At 51.3% G+C, this 21,388-nt stretch overlaps 1 protein-coding gene and 1 long non-coding RNA gene across 2 annotated transcripts in view; both read right to left on the reverse strand.

Moving 5' to 3' along the window:
* HPX (hemopexin) overlaps positions 1–21,388 on the reverse strand; it is a 121,657-nt gene that overhangs the window by 78,728 nt on the left and 21,541 nt on the right. Inside the window, exon 3 of the mRNA XM_073661235.1 lies at positions 12,489–12,566. Coding sequence (XP_073517336.1) covers positions 12,489–12,566 — 78 coding nt within the window. The remainder of the gene's footprint in view (positions 1–12,488; positions 12,567–21,388) is intronic.
* LOC141249173 (uncharacterized) lies at positions 7,220–10,318 on the reverse strand. Its single transcript, XR_012312042.1, has 2 exons — positions 10,193–10,318; positions 7,220–7,705 (listed from the first exon to the last, which is right to left on the reverse strand). It is a non-coding gene; the product is annotated as an uncharacterized lncRNA (long non-coding RNA).

Below are 21,388 nucleotides of genomic sequence, written 5' to 3' on the forward strand. Positions count from 1 at the left end.
TTCATGTTCTGCCTGGACTCTCTCACGCCCTCTTGCTAGGCCTACCTTGGCTTCAGAGACATGCACCCGTGCTTGATTGGCAGACCGGAGAAGTCCTTCGCTGGGGACAGGACTGCCATAAGACTTGTTTAGTTCCCGTCCATCCTGTCCGTCCTTCTCCTACCCCAGCCAATCTACCTGGTCTTCCGGTTCCCTATTGGTCTTATGCGGACGTCTTTAATAAAAAGGAGGCAGAGACATTACCCCCTCATAGACCATACGACTGCCCAATCGACCTGATGCCCGGCGCTACTCCTCCCCGTGGGCGTATTTACCCTTTGTCCGCTGCTGAGACCCGGTCCATGTCTGAATATATTGAGGAGAATCTGGCCCGGGGATTTATCCGGAAATAGACCTCCCCGGCGGGAGCAGGCTTCTTCTTCGTCAAAAAGAAGGACGGCTCACTCCGTCCCTGTATAGACTATAGAGGCCTTAACCAGATCACGGTGAAGAATAAATACCCCCTTCCGCTCATTCCGGAATTATTTGACCGTCTGAGGGGGGCTAGAATCTTCACCAAGCTGGACCTCCGTGGGGCGTATAACCTGGTCCGTATCCGTCAGGGGGATGAATGGAAGACGGCATTCAACACCCGGGACGGCCACTATGAATATCTGGTAATGCCCTTCGGTCTCTGTAACGCTCCCGCCGTCTTTCAAGAGTTGGTCAATGACATCTTCCGGGATCTTCTCTACTCCTGCGTAGTGGTGTACCTGGACGACATCTTGGTCTTCTCTCCGGATCTTCTCACTCATCGGAGGGATGTTCGTCAGGTCCTGCTCAGGCTCAGGCAGAACCACCTCTACGCTAAATATGAGAAGTGCCTCTTTGAGCAGACCTCGCTTCCGTTCTTGGGCTACATAATCTCTCAGACCGGCCTACGAATGGATCCTGAGAAACTGTCTGCCATCCAGAAGTGGCCCCGACCAGAGGGGTTGAAGGCTATTCAGCGGTTCCTGGGCTTCGCCAACTACTACCGCCTCTTCATACCGCACTTCTCTTCCCGGACTGCCCCAATCTCTGCGCTCACCCGTAAGGGCACTAATCCCAGAGAATGGCCGCCCGAAGCAGAGGAGGCCTTTCTTTCCTTAAAACAGACCTTCTCCTCCGCCCCGATGCTGCATCGTCCGGACGGCAACAAACAATTCTTCCTGGAAGTGGACGCCTCCTCCTCTGGAGCCGGAGCGGTACTTACCCAAAAGTCGTCTTCCGGAAGAATGGTAACCTGCGGCTTCTTCTCCAAACTCTTCTCCCCTTCTGAGCGCAATTATTCTATAGGAGACCGAGAGTTATTGGCCATTAAGCTGGCACTGGAGGAGTGGCGTTACCTGCTCGAGGGGGCTCTTCACCCGGTAATTATTTACACGGACCACAAGAACTTGGCTTACCTCGAGCGCCCAGAGACTTAACCCGCGCCAAGCCCGGTGGTCCTTGTTTTTTGCCCGCTTTGATTTCGTTCTTCATTTTCGCCCGGCTGACAAAAACATCAAAGCTGACGCCTTGTCCCGATCCTTCCTGGTGTCTGATCTAGAGGAGGAGCCTAAGCACATCATTGATCCCGCCAGAGTAATGCAGGTGGCCCCCGTGAATCTAAATCGTCTCCCTCCCGGTAAGACGTTCGTAACAATACCTGATCGGAAGAAGATCCTACACTGGGGTCACTCGTCTAAGCTAGCTGGCCACGCCGGTCAGAAAAAGACCCTCCAGCTTATTACCCGGCATTACTGGTGGCCTACCCTGCACAAGGACGTAATAGACTTTGTTTCTGCCTGTGTGTCCTGCGCCCGCAACAAGGTTCCGAGACACCTGCCAGCCGGTCGCCTCCTTCCTCTTCCAGTACCTGCTGCCCCGTGGCAGCATATAGCTATGGACTTCATAACAGATCTCCCTGTCTCTGCCGGTTGTACGGTCATTTGGGTGGTCGCTGACCGCTTTTCCAAGATGGCTCACTTCATTCCCCTGCCGGGCCTCCCGTCTGCACCCGAGCTGGCTAAAGACTTTATCCGCCACATCTTCCGTCTTCATGGCCTGCCCCTCCACATCGTGTCGGATCGTGGGGTTCAGTTCACCTCGCGCTTCTGGAGAGCCACATGTAAGCTGCTTGGCGTCACCCTGGACTTCTCCTCCGCTTACCACCCACATTCCAATGGTCAAGTGGAGCGGATCAATCAGATCCTGACCAGTTACCTCCGGCACTTCGTTAATGCCCACCATTCGGACTGGGTGGATCTCCTGCCATGGGCTGAATTCTCTTACAATAATCACGAGAGCGAATCTTCCTCCAAATCCCCGTTTTTTGTAGTCTTCGGTCAGCATCCTCGGATCCCATTTCCCGTCTCCACCTCGGTGGATAATCCGGCTGCGGAATCTCTCGTTAGCGAATTTTCCTCCATTTGGGAGAGTACCCGATCCGCACTCCTTCAGTCGTCCGAGCGGATGAAAAAACACGCTGACAAAAAATGCCTGGATCCTTCACAATTCCGCCCTGGAGATAAAGTCTGGCTCTCGTCCAAGTATGTCCGGCTCAAGATTCCTTCCTACAAGTTAGGGCCTCGGTTCATCGGCCCACTGGAAGTTATCAAACAGATCAACCCGGTGGCCTATAAATTGAAACTCCCGGCCAACTTGCGGATCCCTAACTCCTTCCATGTATCTCTCCTCAAACCCGTGGTACTTAACTCTTTTTCCAAGTCTACAGGTACGCCTCCTGCTCCGGTTTCTGCTGAGGACGAGTTTGAGGTAGAGAACATTCTGGCCACCAAAAGGGTAAGAGGAAAGACCTTTTTTCTAGTGGATTGGAAGGGGTTTGGTCCTGAGGAGAGAACATGGGATCCCCGGGAGAACATCCCTGCCCCTCTCATCCTTGGTAAATTTCTGTCTGGCCTAAAAAGGGGGGGGCCTAAAGGGGGGTGTACTGTAGCGTCGGCGTCCCTGCCTCCTGCTAGGCAGGGACGACGTTCCCCTCACCTCTCCGCTCTGTGCCCGGCGTCTTCCTCCCGCTCTGCTGGCAGCGCGCGCTGCTTCCCGGCCACTGTGCTTAGGGCGCGCGCGCGCTCCCCCTCTCTTAAAGGGGCCGCGCGCGCCGTCCTAAGGAGTCCCCGGCCAATGGCCGGAGGACCTCACCATATATAAGGCACCTCCTCCAAAATGGAGGTGCCCGAGCAATGTTGTAGCATAGTTCATCACTCTGCTTCAGCCCTCAGGTCCCGTTTCCAGTTACCTGTCTGATACCTGCCTGACTCGTGTCTATCTGCTGTTATTCCTGCGTTCCGACAGTCTGCCTACCAGCCCTGCCAGTCTGTCTATGGATCCGGCTGCCCGCTCACCTGGGAGCGCTCACCTGCTACCTGCCCGCTAGCCTACCTGGAGGCTCTGCCGTCACGTGCTGTGACCACCTGCCCGTCCAGACTCTTGCCCGCTCACCTGGGATCGTCCACCTGTTACCTGCCTGTTTGCCTACCTGAAGGCTCTGCCGTCACTTGCTGTGACCACCCGCTTGTCCAGAGACTCTCGCCTGCTCACCTGGGAGCGTCCACCCGCTACCTGCCTGCTTGCCTACCTGGAGGCTCAGCCGTCACTTGCTGTGACCACCCACTTGTCCAGAGACTCTCGCCCGCTCACCTGGGAGCATCCACCCGCTACCTGCCTGCTTGCCTACCTGGAGGCTCAGCCGTCACTTGCTGTGACCACCCGCTTGTCCAGAGACTCTCGCCCGCTCACCTGGGAGCATCCACCCGCTGACTCGTGTCTATCTGCTGTTATTCCTGCGGTCCGACAGTCTGCCTACCAGCCCTGCCAGTCTGTCTATGGATCCAGCTGCCCGCTCACCTGGGAGCGCTCACCTACTACCTGTCTGCTAGCCTACCTGGAGGCTCCGCCGTCACGTGCTGTGACCACCTGCCTGTCCAGAGAATCTTACCTGCTCACCTGGGAGCGCTCACCTGCTACCTGCCCGCTAGCCTACCTGGAGGCTCTGCCGTCACGTGCTGTGAGCACCTGCCCGTCCAGAGACTCTCGCCCGCTCACCTGGGAGCGTCCACCCGCTACCTGCTTGCTTGCCTACCTGGAGGCTCAGCCGTCACTTGCTGTGACCACCCGCTTGTCCAGAGACTCTCGCCCGCTCACCTGAGAGCATCCACCCGCTACCTGCCTGCTTGCCTACCTGGAGGCTCAGCCGTCACTTGCCGTGACCACCCGCCTGTCAAGAGACTGCCCCCGTCACTTGCCATGACCTCCTGCCCTCTTACCCAGAGACTGTCCCCGTCACTAGCCGTGACTGCCTGCCCGTCTTCCCTGGGGGTCACCCGCTTCCTTACAAGGACTGCCCCTTTGTATAGTTACTCTGTGGTTCCACCTCCCAAACCCGTTGCATAATAGATCCCTCTGTGTGTAATGGCTCTATATAATAGATCCCTCTGTGTGTAATAACTCTATATAATAGATCCCTCTGCGTGTAATGACTCTATATAATAGATCCCTCTGTGTGTAATGACTCTATATAATAGATCCCTCTGCGTGTAACGACTCTATATAATAGCTCCCTCTGCGTGTAATGACTCTATATAATAGATCCCTCTGTGTGTAATGACTCTATATAATAGATCCCTCTGTGTGTAATGACTCTATATAATAGATCCCTCTGTGTGTAATGACTCTATATAATAGATCCCTCTGTGTGTAATGACTCTATATAATAGATCCCTCTGTGTGTAATGACTCTATATAATAGATCACCCGGTGTGTAATGACTATATAATAGATCACCCGGTGTGTAATGACTCTATATAATAGATCCCTCTGCGTGTAATGACTCTATATAATAGATCCCTGTGTGTAATGACTCTATATAATAGATCCCTCTGTGTGTAATGACTCTATATAATAGATCCCTCTGTGTGTAATGACTCTATATAATAGATCCCTCTGTGTGTAATGACTCTATATAATAGATCCCTCTGTGTGTAATGACTCTATATAATAGATCCCTCTGCGTGTAATGACTCTATATAATAGATCCCTCTGCGTGTAATAACTCTATATAATAGATCCCTCTGCGTGTAATGACTCCATATAATAGATCACTCTGCGTGTAATGACTCTATATAATAGATCGCTCTGCGTGTAATGACTCTATATAATAGATCCCTCTGCGTGGAATGACTCTATATAATAGATCGCTCTGCGTGGAATGACTCTAAATAATAGATTGTTCTGCGTGAAATGACTCTATATAATAGATCCCTCTGCGTGTAATGACTCCATATAATAGATCCCTCTGCGTGTAATGACTCCATATAATAGATCGCTCTGCGTGTAATGACTCCATATAATAGATCCCTCTGCGTGTAATGACTCCATATAATAGATCCCTCTGCGTGTAATGACTCTATATAATAGATCCCTCTGCGTATAATGACTCTATATAATAGATCCCTCTGCGTATAATGACTCTATATAATAGATCCCTCTGCGTATAATGACTCTATATAATAGATCACTCTGCGTGTAATGACTCTATATAATAGATCACTCTGTCTGTAATGACTCTATATAATAGATCCCTCTGTGTGTAATGACTCTATATAATAGCTCCCTCTGTGTATAATGACTCTATATAATAGATCCCTGTGTGTAATGACTCTATATAATAGATCCCTCTGCGTGTAATGTCTCTATATAATAGATCCCTCTGCGTATAATGACTCTATATAATAGATCCCTCTGCGAGTAATGACTCTATATAATAGATCCCTCTGCGTGTAATGACTATATAATAGATCCCTCTGTGTGTAATGACTCTATATAATAGATCCCTGTGTGTAATGACTCTATATAATAGATCCCTCTGGGTGTAATGACTCTATATAATAGATCCCTCTGGGTGTAATGACTCTATATAATAGATCCCTCTGCGTGTAATGTCTCTATATAATAGATCCCTCTGGGTGTAATGACTCTATATCATAGATCCCTCTGCGTGTAATGTCTCTATATCATAGATCCCTCTGCGTGTAATGTCTCTATATCATAGATCCCTCTGCGTGTAATGTCTCTATATCATAGATCCCTCTGGGTGTAATGACTCTATATAATAGATCCCTCTGCGTGTAATGACTATATAATAGATCTCTCTGCGTGTAATGACTATATAATAGATCTCTCTGCGTGTAATGACTCTTCATAATAGATCCCTCTGCGTGTAATGACTCTATATAATAGATCCCTCTGTGTGTAATGACTCTATATAATAGATCCCTCTGTGTGTAATGACTCTATATAATAGATCCCTCTGCGTGTATTGACTATATAATAGATCTCTCTGCGTGTAATGACTCTTTATAATAGATCCCTCTGCGTGTAATGACTCTATATAATAGATCTCTCTGCGTGTAATGACTCTATATAATATAGGAGCTTCACTTTTTGTATTGAAGACCTGAAATTAACTTTTTGATGATATTCTAATTTAGTGAGATGCACCTGTATATCTTCTATGTGTTGGAATCAGAGGTGTATATACCATACGCTCACAGTGAGTTCCCCAATAACCGGCCTAGTAGTGGAAGCAGCCGCGGCCTCGTCCTTCCCTCAGTAGCCTCCAATCATCAGGGCAATTACTGAGGCAAGTGGTGCCCCCTGACAAAGTGGTGGCAGCAGCAGGATCCACCTCCACGACCAGGTGCTGTAGATCTTCCTCCACTAACAGCATGTGCAGCGTTACCTGCTCCAGAGCTAAAAGCAGAAAAAGTTGATTCAGTTCCTGAGAGTCTTTTTTGCCGCACGTCACCTGCGCGGTGCATCACTGATGCCAGCAACCTCCTCCTGTGAGGACCTCAACTTCTTAACACCCCTGACTGGTTTCCAAGTTTTATCCACTGCAGAATCATCATCATCATCATCTATGAATCGGATAACAGTTGGCTGTGTGGGAAATGTCCAGTGCTCCTTGCCCCCTTTCATGATTCCCACCTCGAGATTTGCGCTGGCCCAGTGGACTACCACAGCCAGTGCCCCTACTACTTGTAAGATAGAGACATGGAGCAATACTGTGATAATATGCTGATTACATATTATACCAAACCATGCAAGTTGATTAGATGCTCAAACAATGAGTCAGGGGCCCCTTCCACCTTGATCCCTGATCCTTGACCTGTGAATGATGGCTGCAAGGACAACTGTGAGCTATAAAAAAGGGGTCTCTGCCTTTATTCTGATTCATTCTGCAGCATGTCAGCTTAGGGGCTTCGGGCCCCAGCTGGAGAAATACAGATCCGCTCCATTGACCATTGCTGAATCCTCAGAGACGTCTTGAAGAATCCAGGTTGAGACAATCAGGTCATCTGGCCCCAGACTTCACCGGTCTCGTCTAGTTTCCTAAGCTTGTCGTTACTTTCTCTCTTTGGGGGCCCACCAGAAGCGGGGTGCCACCTGGTGGGGGTAGTCGGCCCTGGAAGCCCCGAATTGCAGCTACTCTATTCTCGGTGGGCCAGCAGAAGGGTGAGGCTGTGTAATGTTCCACCATCTTGGGTATTTGCTGGGACTGTTCTATCTGTTTATTGTCCGCTTTGTGGTTCAATAAAATATAGCCGCACTGTGTGGTCTGAGTAGTGTTATGCCCACGGAAGACCCCGGGTCTTCACAGCTCCCACAACCTGGCTGAACAAATCTGGAATCAGAGAAAGAGGGTATGGATCACGGATGGTAATTTGATTTAATTCCCAGAAATCTAAACAGGGACGTAGACCGCCATCTTTTATCTTCACAAAGAAGAACCCTGCCGCCACGAGTGAAGATGAGGGTCAGATATGTCCCTTCTCCAGACTTTCCACAATGAAATCCTTCATGGCTTGTCTCTCAGGGCCAGAAAGATTATTCAGTCTGGACTTCGTTGGATTAGCTCCGGGGGTCAGGTTAATAGGACAGTCATAAGCACGATGAGGAGGCAAATCCTGACACCCCCTCTCAGAAAAAACATCCTCAAAACCAGACAGAAAAGCAGGTAATATTTCCGTAGAGACAGTAGCAAGGGAAATATCTAAACAGTTCTCATGGCAGTAATCTCCCCATTCAATAATCTCCCCGGCTTGCCAATCCACCAACGGGTTATGTTTAACAAGCCAAGGTATACCCAAGACCAGGGGTGGGCAATTAATTTTCCCGAGGGGCCACATGAGAGACCGTGACTGTTGGGGAGGGCCGAACCAATAGGCTGAAATGAATTCTGCTCAATATTAATATTAACATGAGCATGAGCACCACACAGCCTCCCCATGTCCAGCATGAGCCCCACAAAGCCCCCCATGTCCAGCATGAGCCCCACACAGCCCCCCCATGTCCAGCATGAGCCCCACACAGCCCCCCATGTCCAGCATGAGCCCCACACAGCCCCCAAGTCCAGCATGAGCCCCACACAGCCCCCCCCATGTCCAGCATGAGCCCCACACAGCCCTCCGGTGTCCAGCATGAGCCATACACAGCCCCCCATGTCTAGCATCAGCCCCACACAGCCTCCCATGTCCAGCATGAGCCCCACACAGCCTCCCATGTCCAGCATGAGCCCCACACAGCCCTCCCATGTCCAGTATGTGCCCCACAGAGTCCTCCCGTGTCCAGCATGAGCACCACACAGCTCTCCTGTGTCCACCATGAGCCCCACACAGCCCCCTATGTCCAGCATGAGCCCCACACAGCCCTCCCGTGTCCAGCATGAGCCATACACAGCCCCCCATGTCCAGCATGAGCCCCACACAGCCCTCCCATGTCCAGCATGTGCACCACCCACCCCCCCATGTCCAGTATGAGAGCTCGAGAGCCTCCTCATGTCCAGCATGACAGCCCTTCCAAGTGTCCAGCATGACAGCCCCCCAGTGTCCAGCATTAAAGCCCCCCAGTGTCCAGCATTAAAGCCCCCCATGTCCAGCATGAGAGCCCCCCCCTGTGACCAGCCTGACAGCCCTCCCTAGTGTCCAGCATGAGAGCCCCCCCTGTGTCCAGCATGAGAGCCCCTCTGTGTCCAGCATGACAACCCTCCCTAGTGTCCAGCATGAGAGCCCCCTATGTCCAGCATGAGAGCCCCCCTGTGTCCAGCATGAGAGCCCCCCTGTGTCCAGCATGAGAGCCCCCCTGCGTCCAGCATGAGAGCCCCCCCTGTGTCCAGCATGAGACCCCCCTGCGTCCAGCATGACAGCCCTCCCTGTGTCCAGCATGACAGCCCTCCCTGTGTCCAGCATGAGAGCCCCCCCTGTGTCCAGCATGAGAGCCCCCTGCGTCCAGCATGAGAGCCCTCCCTGCGTCCAGCATGAGAGCCCTCCCTGTGTCCAGCATGAGAGCCCCCCTGTGTCCAGCATGACAGCCCTCCCTAGTGTCCAGCATGAGAGCCCCCCCTGCGTCCAGCATGAGAGCCCCCCTGCGTCCAGCATGAGAGACCCCCCTGTGTCCAGCATGAGACCCCCCTGTGTCCAGCATGACAGCCCTCCCTGTGTCCAGCATGAGAGTCCCCCCTGTGTCCAGCATGAGACCCCCCTGTGTCCAGCATGAGAGCCCCCCCTGTGTCCAGCATGAGAGCCCCCCCTGTGTCCAGCATGAGACCCCCCTGTGTCCAGCATGACAACCCTCCCTGTGTCCAGCATGAGAGTCCCCCCTGTGTCCAGCATGAGAGTCCCCCCTGTGTCCAGCATGAGACCCCCCTGTGTCCAGCATGAGACCCCCCTGTGTCCAGCATGAGACCCCCCTGTGTCCAGCATGACAGCCCTCCCTGTGTCCAGCATGAGAGTCCCCCCTGTGTCCAGTATGAGACCCCCCTGTGTCCAGCATGAGAGCCCCCTGTGTCCAGCATGAGAGCCCCCCCTGTGTCCAGCATGAGACCCCCCTGTGTCCAGCATGAGACCCCCCTGTGTCCAGCATGACAACCCTCCCTGTGTCCAGTATGAGAGCCCCCCACTATGTCCAGCATGAGAGCCCCACTATGTACAGCATGAGAGCCCCACTATGTACAGCATGAGAGCCCCCCTGTGTCCAGCATGAGAGCCCCCCCTGTGTCCAGCATTAAACCATCTCTTGTGTCCAGCATTAAAGCCCCCCTGTGTCCAGCATCAAAGCAAAGCCGTCCCTGTGTCCAGCATTAAAGCCCCCCCTGTGTCCAGCATATACTTACTTCACTCCCCGTTTCCCTACGCTCCTGTCTCTGATGCACTGACTCTCCGCAGTGTGCAGGCTGATGCCATTGTGTCAGCTGTTTCTAACGCTGATTGGTGGAAGAGGGAAGTGGCGGCCCCTCCTCCACCAATGCATTCACCGCGGATTGAGACAGCGGTGACGGTGTGCAGGCGGGCAGTGACGGCGAGCGGTGACGGCGTGCGGTGCAGTGCGGCTCGTGGGCCACTGTTATCAGCCCTTCGGCTGTCTCGGTCCGCGGGCCGCACGTTGCCCAGATCTGCCCAAGACAATTGGAGTAGGAAGATTGTCCAGAACATGGCAGGGGATTATTTCACAATGAACCGACCCCAACCTCAGTCTCACATTATGTACAATCTGAGTTAGAGCTTTCTGTGCAAGTGGCGCCGAGTCAGTGGCAAAGATGGGAATAGGATCAGCTAAAGCACAGCAAGCAAGACCGTGAGTCTTCACAAACTCAGCATCCACCATGCTGACCCCGGCTCCACTGTCAAACACAGAAATGTTCTTGGTTTTGCTCTCTAGCACCACCTCTGCTGTCAGAACAAAGCGGAAACTGCAGTTTGGCCACAAATGCACCCCTTGTTTATCCAACTCCAGACTACTGAGAGTTAATCGAGTCTCTTTTTGTTTAGGAATTGAAGGACAGGTCCCAACAAAATGTCCCTTTTTCCCACAGAAAAAACATACTCCTTTTTTCTTGTGAATCTCCAGGAAGATGTATGATGTAGAGACACCCCCTAACTGCATGGGTTCCTCCACCTCCCCCAGTACTGGTTCACCCCCAGACCGCTCCCCTGGCAGAGGTACACAACCCCGACAAGAAGGCCCCGGAGAAGGTGGTCTCACCCGTCTACCCTGAAGGCGTCTATCAAGACGTATGGCCAAAGACATGGCAGCCTCCAAGGACTGAGGGGTTTCATATACTGCCAAGGAATCTTTCAACCTTTCAGTAAGACCCTCACAAAATTGACTTCTAAGGGCTGAGTCTTTCCATTTGGAATCCGTTGCCATCTACGGAATTCAGAGCTGTACGTCTCCACTGACAGATTCCCCTGCTGAAAGCGACATAGCCTAGACTTAGCCAAGGAGACTCGGTCAGGGTCATCATAGATGAGGGCCAGAGCCCCGAAAACCCCTCCACAGACTGGAGACAAACCGAGTCCTGCGGTAAGTAAAGCGCCCACGACTGAGGATCTCCCTGCAGTAGAGAGATCACAATTCCAACCCGCTGCTCCTCATTACCGGAGGAGTAGGGACGAAGTTTGAAATACAGTTTGCAGGGCTCCTTAAACACAAAAAAACTGTCCCTACCTCCTGAACACCTGTCCGGGAGGGCAACCTTGGGCTCAGGCTGGACAGGCCTACCTGCAAAGACCCCCATATTGGCGGCCTGTAACCGCTGATACTGCTGCAGAACCTCACAGCGGAGGTCATTCACCTCCAGGGACAGACGGTGGAACTGCTCTGCGAGCTCTACAACTGAACCCATACCAAGGGAGAAAGGGAAAAAAAAATGTGCACGCCCAAAAACACACAAAGAAAAAAAAAAAAAACTGTCAGTTCCCCCCCCTTTTTTTTTTTCAAAACGTGCTCGGCCAGCTATAATGTCACGCCAGGTGTGGGAAAGACTTAGTGTAACACAGAGGGAAGAGGGAAAGGGAGCCCAGACACTAGGGAAAGGGGGGAGTGGAGACCTCCTAGTCTGGTCTAGCGTCACCCTGTCTCAACTATCGCCTCCTCATCAATCGCCGCACATGTGCCTCGCCCTACTCTCCCTGGCGTAAGGCTAAGGCTAGGGATGGGAGGAGATGAGCACTAGTCAACCTCCACTAAACTCTATAGACAACAAGGGTGCACAAAACAGGGGAAATGGCTTAGCTTTAGATGAACTCTAAATAAGCAAACGGCCTCAAGCTCCAGAGAGGACGAAGTACTGCTCCTGCTAAGCTTCACAAGTAGAAATGGATATAGCCAGTGACTCCCTATCAGACACACCAGGTATATATGCACCCAGGCCAGAGAGCTAATGAGCAAGAGAGAGGTAGCCGCTCAGTCCTAAAGACAGCCTTTAAGCTAAGAAGCTGTCTGCAATGCCAAATGTAGAGATCTCCTGCAACCCACTGCAGGGCGACTGTCCGACACACCCCTGACACATCAACCCTCATATTACACTGTGAACCCCGGTGGTCCTCGCACACTTTCACCTTCGTATTACACAGGTGATCTGTTCGGGGGCTTCGTTATACAATTCTAGTCTGACATCTGTGATTTACCTCTGAAGTAATGTATGACTCCATCATCATCCAACGTGATGGCTCCAAACCCTTCATCTGTGCAGCGATCGGCCGTTCCTGAAGAAACACCAGCACCATGACCCAAACATGTACAACCGCCTCCTCCAGTCTGATATCACAGGTCACAATATATTACTAGTATATCAGTACCTGGAGGCGAGGCTGACAACCCCTCACACATGTATACAGGCTGGTTGCCAGCAGTGATAGATGAGGAGCTGGTGCTGTAGTATAAGGGGTGCGGTCTCATGTCTGATGTCATTATATCAGTGATGTCATCAACAAGGGGGCGGGGCTGACAACCCCTCACACATGTATACAGGCTGGTTGTCAGCAGTGATAGATGAGGAGCTGGTGCTGTAGTATAAGGGGTGCGGTCTCATGTCTGATGTCATTATATCAGTGATGTCATCAACAAGGGGGCGGGGCTGACAACCCCTCACACATGTATACAGGCTGGTTGTCAGCAGTGATAGAGGAGGAGCTGGTGCTGGAGTATAAGGGGTGTGGTCTCATCATTATATCAGTGATGTCATCACGAGAGGGCGGGGCTGACAACCCCTCACACATGTGTACAGGCTGGTTGTCAGCAGTGATAGATGAGGAGCTGGTGTTGTAGTATAAGGGGTGCGGTCTCATGTCTGATGTCATTATATCAGTGATGTCATCACCAGGGGGCGGAGCTGACAACCCCTCACACATGTATACAGGCTGGTTTTCAGCAGTGATAGATGAGGAGCTGGTTCTGTAGTATAAGGGGTGTGGTCTCATGTCATTATATCAGTGATGTCATCATGAGGGGGCGGGGCTGACAACCCCTCACACATGTATACAGGCTGGTTGTCAGCAGTGATAGATGAGGAGCTGGTGCTGTAGTATAAGGGGTGTGGTCTCATCATTATATCAGTGATGTCATCACCAGGGGGCGGGGCTGACAACCTCTCACACATGTATACAGGCTGGTTGTTAGCAGTAATAGATGAGGAGCTGGTGCTGTAGTATAAGGGGTGTGGTCTCATGTCTGATGTCATTATATCAGTGATGTCATCACCAGGGGGCGGGGCTGACAACCCATCACACGTGTATACAGGCTGGTTGTCAGCAGTGTTAGATGAGGAGCTGGTGCTGTAGTATAAGGGGTGTGGTCTCATGTCTGATGTCATTATATCAGTGATGTCATCATGAGGGGGCGGGGCTGACAACCCCTCACACATGTATACAGGCTGGTTGTCAGCAGTGATAGATGAGGAGCTGGTGCTGTAGTATAAGGGGTGTGGTCTCATCATTATATCAGTGATGTCAACACCAGGGGGCGGGGCTGACAACCCCTCACACATGTATACAGGCTGGTTGTTAGCAGTAATAGATGAGGAGCTGGTGCTGTAGTATAAGGGGTGTGGTCTCATGTCTGATGTCATTATATCAGTGATGTCAACACCAGGGGGCGGGGCTGACAACCCCTCACACATGTATACAGGCTGGTTTTCAGCAGTGATAGATGAGGAGCTGGTTCTGTAGTATAAGGGGTGTGGTCTCATGTCATTATATCAGTGATGTCATCATGAGGGGGAGGGGCTGACAACCCCTCACACATGTATACAGGCTGGTTGTCAGCAGTGATAGATGAGGAGCTGGTGCTGTAGTATAAGGGGTGTGGTCTCATCATTATATCAGTGATGTCATCACCAGGGGGCGGGGCTGACAACCTCTCACACATGTATACAGGCTGGTTGTTAGCAGTAATAGATGAGGAGCTGGTGCTGTAGTATAAGGGGTGTGGTCTCATGTCTGATGTCATTATATCAGTGATGTCAACACCAGGGGGCGGGGCTGACAACCCCTCACACATGTATACAGGCTGGTTTTCAGCAGTGATAGATGAGGAGCTGGTTCTGTAGTATAAGGGGTGTGGTCTCATGTCATTATATCAGTGATGTCATCATGAGGGGGCGGGGCTGACAACCCCTCACACATGTATACAGGCTGGTTGTCAGCAGTGATAGATGAGGAGCTGGTGCTGTAGTATAAGGGGTGTGGTCTCATCATTATATCAGTGATGTCATCACCAGGGGGCGGGGCTGACAACCTCGCACACATGTATACAGGCTGGTTGTCAGCAGTGATAGATGAGGAGCTGGTGTTGTAGTATAAGGGTTGTGGTCTCATGTCTGATGTCATTATATCAGTGATGTCATCACCAGGGGGCGGGGCTGACAACCCCTCACACATGTATACAGGCTGGTTGTCAGCAGTGATAGATGAGGAGCTGGTGCTGTAGTATAAGGGGTGTGGTCTCATGTCTGATGTCATTATATCAGTGATGTCATCACCAGGAGGTGGGGCTGACAACCCCTCACACATGTATACAGGCTGGTTGTCAGCAGTAATAGATGAGGAGCTGGTGATGTAGTATAAGGGGTGTGGTCTCATGTCTGATGTCATTATATCAGTGATGTCATCACCAGGAGGTGGGGCTGACAACCCCTCACACATGTATACAGGCTGGTTGTCAGCAGTGATAGATGAGGAGCTGGTGCTGTAGTATAAGGGGCGTGGTCTCATGTCTGATGTCATTATATCAGTGATGTCATCACCGGGGGCGGGGCTGACAACCCCTCACACATGTATACAGGCTGGTTGTCAGCAGTGATAGATGAGGAGCTGGTGCTGTAGTATAAGGGGTGTGGTCTCATCATTATATCAGTGATGTCATCACCAGGGGGCGGGGCTGACAACCTCTCACACATGTATACAGGCTGGTTGTCAGCAGTGATAGATGAGGAGCTGGTGCTGGAGTATAAGGGGTGTGGTCTCAGGTCTGATGTCATTATATCAGTGATGTCATCACCAGGGGGCGGCGCTGACAACCCCTCACACATGTATACAGGCTGGTTGTCAGCAGTGATAGATGAGGAGCTGCTGATGTAGTATAAGGGGTGTGGTCTCATGTATGATGTCATTATATCAGTGATGTCATCACCAGGGAGCGGGGCTGACAACCCCTCACACATGTATACAGGCTGGTTGTCAGCAGTGATAGATGAGGAGCTGGTGCTGTAGTATAAGGGGTGTGGTCTCATCATTATATCAGTGATGTCATCACCAGGGGGCGGGGCTGACAACCCCTCACACATGTATACAGGCTGGTTGTCAGCAGTGATAGATGAGGCGCTGGTGCTGTAGTGTAAGGGGCATGGTCTCATCTCTGATGTCATTATATCAGTGATGTCATCATCAGGGGGCGGGGCTGACAACCCCTCACACATGTATACAGGCTGGTTGTCAGCAGTGATAGATGAGGAGCTGGTGCTGGAGTATAAGGGGTGCGGTCTCATCTCTGATGTCATTATATCAGTGATGTCATCATCAGGGGGCGGGGCTGACAACCCCTCACACATGTATACAGGCTGGTTGTCAGCAGTGATAGATGAGGAGCTGGTGCTGTAGTGTAAGGGGTGTGGTCTCATCTCTGATGTCATTATATCAGTGATGTCATCATCAGGGGGCGGGGCTGACAACCCCTCACACATGTATACAGGCTGGTTGTCAGCAGTGATAGATGAGGAGCTGGTGCTGGAGTATAAGGGGTGTGGTCTCATCATTATATCAGTGATGTCACCACCAGGGGGCGGGTCTGACAACCCCTCACACATGTATATAGGCTGGTTGTTAGCAGTGATAGATGAGGAGCTGGTGCTGTAGTATAAGGGGTGTGGTCTCAGGTCTGATGTCATTATATCAGTGATGACATCACCAGGGGGCGAGGCTGACAACCCCTCACACATGTATACAGGCTGGTTGTCAGCAGTGATAGATGAGGAGTTGGTGCTGTAGTATAAGGGGTGTGGTCTCATGTCTGATGTCATTATATCAGTGATGTCATCACCAGGGGGCGGGGCTGACAACCCCTCACACATGTATACAGGCTGGTTGTCAGCAGTGATAGATGAGGAGCTGGTGCTGTAGTATAAGGGGTGTGGTCTCATGTCTGATGTCATTATATCAGTGATGTCATCACCAGGGGGCGGGGCTGACAACCTCTCATACATGTATACAGGCTGGTTGTCAGCAGTGATAGATGAGAAGCAGGTACTGTAGTATAAGGGGTGTGGTCTCATGTCTGATGTCATTATATCAGTGATGTCATCACCAGGGGGCGGGGCTGACAACCCCTCACATGTATACGGGCTGGTTGTCAGCAGTGATAGATGAGGAGTTGGTGCTGTAGTATAAGGGGTGTGGTCTCATGTCTGATGTCATTATATCAGTGATGTCATCACCAGGGGGCGGGGCTGACAACCCCTCACACATGTATACAGGCTGGTTGTCAGCAGTGATAGATGAGGAGCTGGTGCTGTAGTATAAGGGGTGTGGTCTCATGTCTGATGTCATTATATCAGTGATGTCATCACCAGGGGGCGGGGCTGACAACCTCTCATACATGTATACAGGCTGGTTGTCAGCAGTGATAGATGAGAAGCAGGTACTGTAGTATAAGGGGTGTGGTCTCATGTCTGATGTCATCATATCAGTGATGTCATCACCAGGGGGCGGGGCTGACAACCCCTCACACATGTATACGGGCTGGTTGTCAGCAGTGATAGATGAGGAGCTGGTGCTGTAGTATAAGGGGTGTGGTCTCAGGTCTGATGTCATTACATCAGTGATGTCATCACCAGGGGGCGGGGCTGACAACCCCTCACACATGTATACAGGCAGGTTGTCAGCAGTGATAGATGATGAGCTGGTGCTGTAGTATAAGGGGTGTGGTCTCATGTCTGATGTCATTATATCAGTGATGTCATCACCAGGGGGCGGGGCTGACAACCCCTCACACATGTATACAGGCTGGTTGTCAGCAGTGATAGATGAGGAGCTGGTGCTGCAGTATAAGGGGTGTGGTCTCATGTCTGATGTCATTATATCAGTGATGTCATCACCAGGGGCGGGGCTGACAACCCCTCACACATGTATACAGGCTGGTTGTCAGCAGTGATAGATGAGGAGCTGGTGTTGTAGTATAAGGGGTGTGGTCTCATGTCTGATGTCATTATATCAGTGATGTCATCACCAGGGGGCGGGGCTGACAACCCCTCACACATGTATACAGGCTGGTTGTCAGCAGTGATAGATGAGGAGCTGGTGATTTAGTATAAGGGGTGTGGTCTCATGTCTGATGTCATATCAGTGATGTCATCACCAGGGAGCGGGGCTGAAAACCCCTCACACATGTATACGGGCTGGTTGTCAGCAGTGATAGATGAGGAGCTGGTGCTGTAGTATAAGGGGTGTGGTCTCATCATTATATCAGTGATGTCATCACCAGGGGGCGGGGCTGACAACCCCTCACACATGTATACAGGCTGGTTGTTAGCAGTGATAGATGAGGAGCTGGTGCTGTAGTATAAGGGGTGTGGTCTCATCATTATATCAGTGATGTCATCACCAGGGGGCGGGGCTGACAACCCCTCACACATGTATACAGGCTGGTTGTCAGCAGTGATAGATGAGGAGTTAGTGATGTAGTATAAGGAGTGTGGTCTCATTTATGATGTCATTATATCAGTGATGTCATCACCAGGGGACGGGGCTGACAACCCCTCACACATGTATACAGGCTGGTTGTCAGCAGTGATAGATGAGGAGCTGGTGCTGGAGTATAAGGGGTGTGGTCTCATCATTATATCAGTGATGTCATCACCGGGGGGCGGGGCTGACAACTCCTCACACATGTATACAGGCTGGTTGTCAGCAGTGATAGATGAGGAGCTGGTGCTGTAGTATAAGGGGTGTGGTCTCATCATTATATCAGTGATGTCATCACCAGGGGGCAGGGCTGAAGACCCCTCGCACATGTATACAGGCTGGTTGTCAGCAGTGATAGATGAGGAGCTGGTGCTGGAGTATAAGGGGTGTGGTCTCATGTCATTATATCAGTGATGTCACCACCAGGGGGTGGGGCAGACAACCCCTCACACATGTATACAGGCTGGTTGTCAGCAGTGATAGATGAGGAGCTGGTGCTGTAGTATAAGGGGTGTGGCCTTATCATTATATTAGTGATGTCACCACCAGGGGGTGGGGCAGACAACCCCTCACACATGTATACAGGCTGGTTGTCAGCAGTGATAGATGAGGAGCTGGTGCTGTAGTATAAGGGGTGTGGTCTCATCATTATATCAGTGATGTCATCACCAGGGGGCGGGGCTGACAACCTCTCACACATGTATACAGGCTGGTTGTCAGCAGTGATAGATGAGGAGCTGGTGCTGTAGTATAAGGGGTGTGGTCTCATCATTATATCAGTGATGTCATCACCAGGGGGCGGGGCTGACAACCTCTCACACATGTATACAGGCTGGTTGTCAGCAGTGATAGATGAGGAGCTGGTGCTGTAGTATAAGGGGTGCGGTCTCAGGTCTGATGTCATTATATCAGGGATGTCATCACCAGGGGGCGGGGCTGACAACCCCTCACACATGTATACAGGCAGGTTGTCAGCAGTGATAGATGAGGAGCTGGTGCTGTAGTATAAGGGGTGTGGTCTCATGTCTGATGTCATTATATCAGTGATGTCATCACCAGGGGGCGGGGCTGACAACCTCTCACACATGTATACAGGCTGGTTGTCAGCAGTGATAGATGAGGAGCTGGTGCTGTAGTATAAGGGGTGTGGTCTCATGTCTGATGTCATTATATCAGTGATGTCATCACCAGGGGGCGGGGCTGACAACCCCTCACACATGTATACAGGCTGGTTGTCAGCAGTGATAGATGAGGAGCTGGTGATGTAGTATAAGGGGTGTGGTCTCATGTCTGATGTCATTATATCAGTGATGTCACCACCAGGGGGCGGGGCTGACAACCTCTCACACATGTATACAGGCTGGTTGTCAGCAGTGATAGATGAGGAGCTGGTGATGTAGTATAAGGGGTGTGGTCTCATGTCTGATGTCATTATATCAGTGATGTCACCACCAGGGGGCGGGGCTGACAACCCCTCACACATGTATACAGGCAGGTTGTCAGCAGTGATAGATGAGGAGCTGGTGCTGTAGTATAAGGGGTGTGGTCTCATGTCTGATGTCATTATATCAGTGATGTCATCACCAGGAGGTGGGGCTGACAACCTCTCACACATGTATACAGGCAGGTTGTCAGCAGTGATAGATGAGGAGCTGGTGCTGTAGTGTAAGGGGTGTGGTCTCAGGTCTGATGTCATTATATCAGTGATGTCATCACCAGGGGCGGGGCTGACAACCCCTCACACATGTATACAGGCAGGTTGTCAGCAGTGATAGATGAGAAGCTGGTGATGTAGTATAAGGGGTGTGGTCTCAGGTCTGATGTCATTATATCAGTGATGTCATCACCAGGGGGCGGGGCTGACAACCCCTCACACATGTATACAGCCTGGTTGTCAGCAGTGATAGATGAGGAGCTGGTGCTGTAGTATAAGGGGTGTGGTCTCATCATTATATCAGTGATGTCATCACCAGGGGGCGGGGCTGACAACCTCTCACACATGTATACAGGCTGGTTGTCAGCAGTGATAGATGAGGAGCTGGTGCTGTAGTATAAGGGGTGTGGTCTCATGTCTGATGTCATTATATCAGTGATGTCATCACCAGGGGGCGGGGCTGACAACCTCTCACACATGTATACAGGCTGGTTGTCAGCAGTGATAGATGAGGAGCTGGTGCTGTAGTATAAGGGGTGTGGTCTCATGTCTGATGTCATTATATCAGTGATGTCACCACCAGGGGGCGGGGCTGACAACCTCTCACACATGTATACAGGCTGGTTGTCAGCAGTGATAGATGAGGAGCTGGTGATGTAGTATAAGGGGTGTGGTCTCATGTCTGATGTCATTATATCAGTGATGTCACCACCAGGGGGCGGGGCTGACAACCCCTCACACATGTATACAGGCAGGTTGTCAGCAGTGATAGATGAGGAGCTGGTGCTGTAGTATAAGGGGTGTGGTCTCATGTCTGATGTCATTATATCAGTGATGTCATCACCAGGAGGTGGGGCTGACAACCTCTCACACATGTATACAGGCAGGTTGTCAGCAGTGATAGATGAGGAGCTGGTGCTGTAGTGTAAGGGGTGTGGTCTCAGGTCTGATGTCATTATATCAGTGATGTCATCACCAGGAGGTGGGGCTGACAACCTCTCACACATGTATACAGGCAGGTTGTCAGCAGTGATAGATGAGGAGCTGGTGCTGTAGTGTAAGGGGTGTGGTCTCAGGTCTGATGTCATTATTTCAGTGATGTCATCACCAGGGGGCGGGGCTGACAACCCCTCACATGTATACAGGCAGGTTGTCAGCAGTGATAGATGAGAAGCTGGTGATGTAGTATAAGGGGTGTGGTCTCAGGTCTGATGTCATTATATCAGTGATGTCATCACCAGGGGCGGGGCTGACAACCCCTCACACATGTATACAGCCTGGTTGTCAGCAGTGATAGATGAGGAGCTGGTGCTGTAGTATAAGGGGTGTGGTCTCATCATTATATCAGTGATGTCACCACCAGGGGGCGGGGCTGACAACCCCTCACACATGTATACAGGCAGGTTGTCAGCAGTGATAGATGAGGAGCTGGTGCTGTAGTATAAGGGGTGTGGTCTCATGTCTGATGTCATTATATCAGTGATGTCATCACCAGGGGGCGGGGCTGACAACCCCTCACACATGTATACAGGCTGGTTGTCAGCAGTGATAGATGAGGAGCTGGTGCTGTAGTGTAAGGGGTGTGGTCTCAGGTCTGATGTCATTATATCAGTGATGTCATCACCAGGGGCGGGGCTGACAACCCCTCACACATGTATACAGGCAGGTTGTCAGCAGTGATAGATGAGAAGCTGGTGAT

Source organism: Phyllobates terribilis, unplaced genomic scaffold (genome assembly GCF_046119375.1).
Source record: "Phyllobates terribilis strain yellow unplaced genomic scaffold, ASM4611937v1 Scaffold_2__4_contigs__length_985480577, whole genome shotgun sequence".
Lineage (NCBI taxonomy): Eukaryota > Metazoa > Chordata > Amphibia > Anura > Dendrobatidae > Phyllobates > Phyllobates terribilis.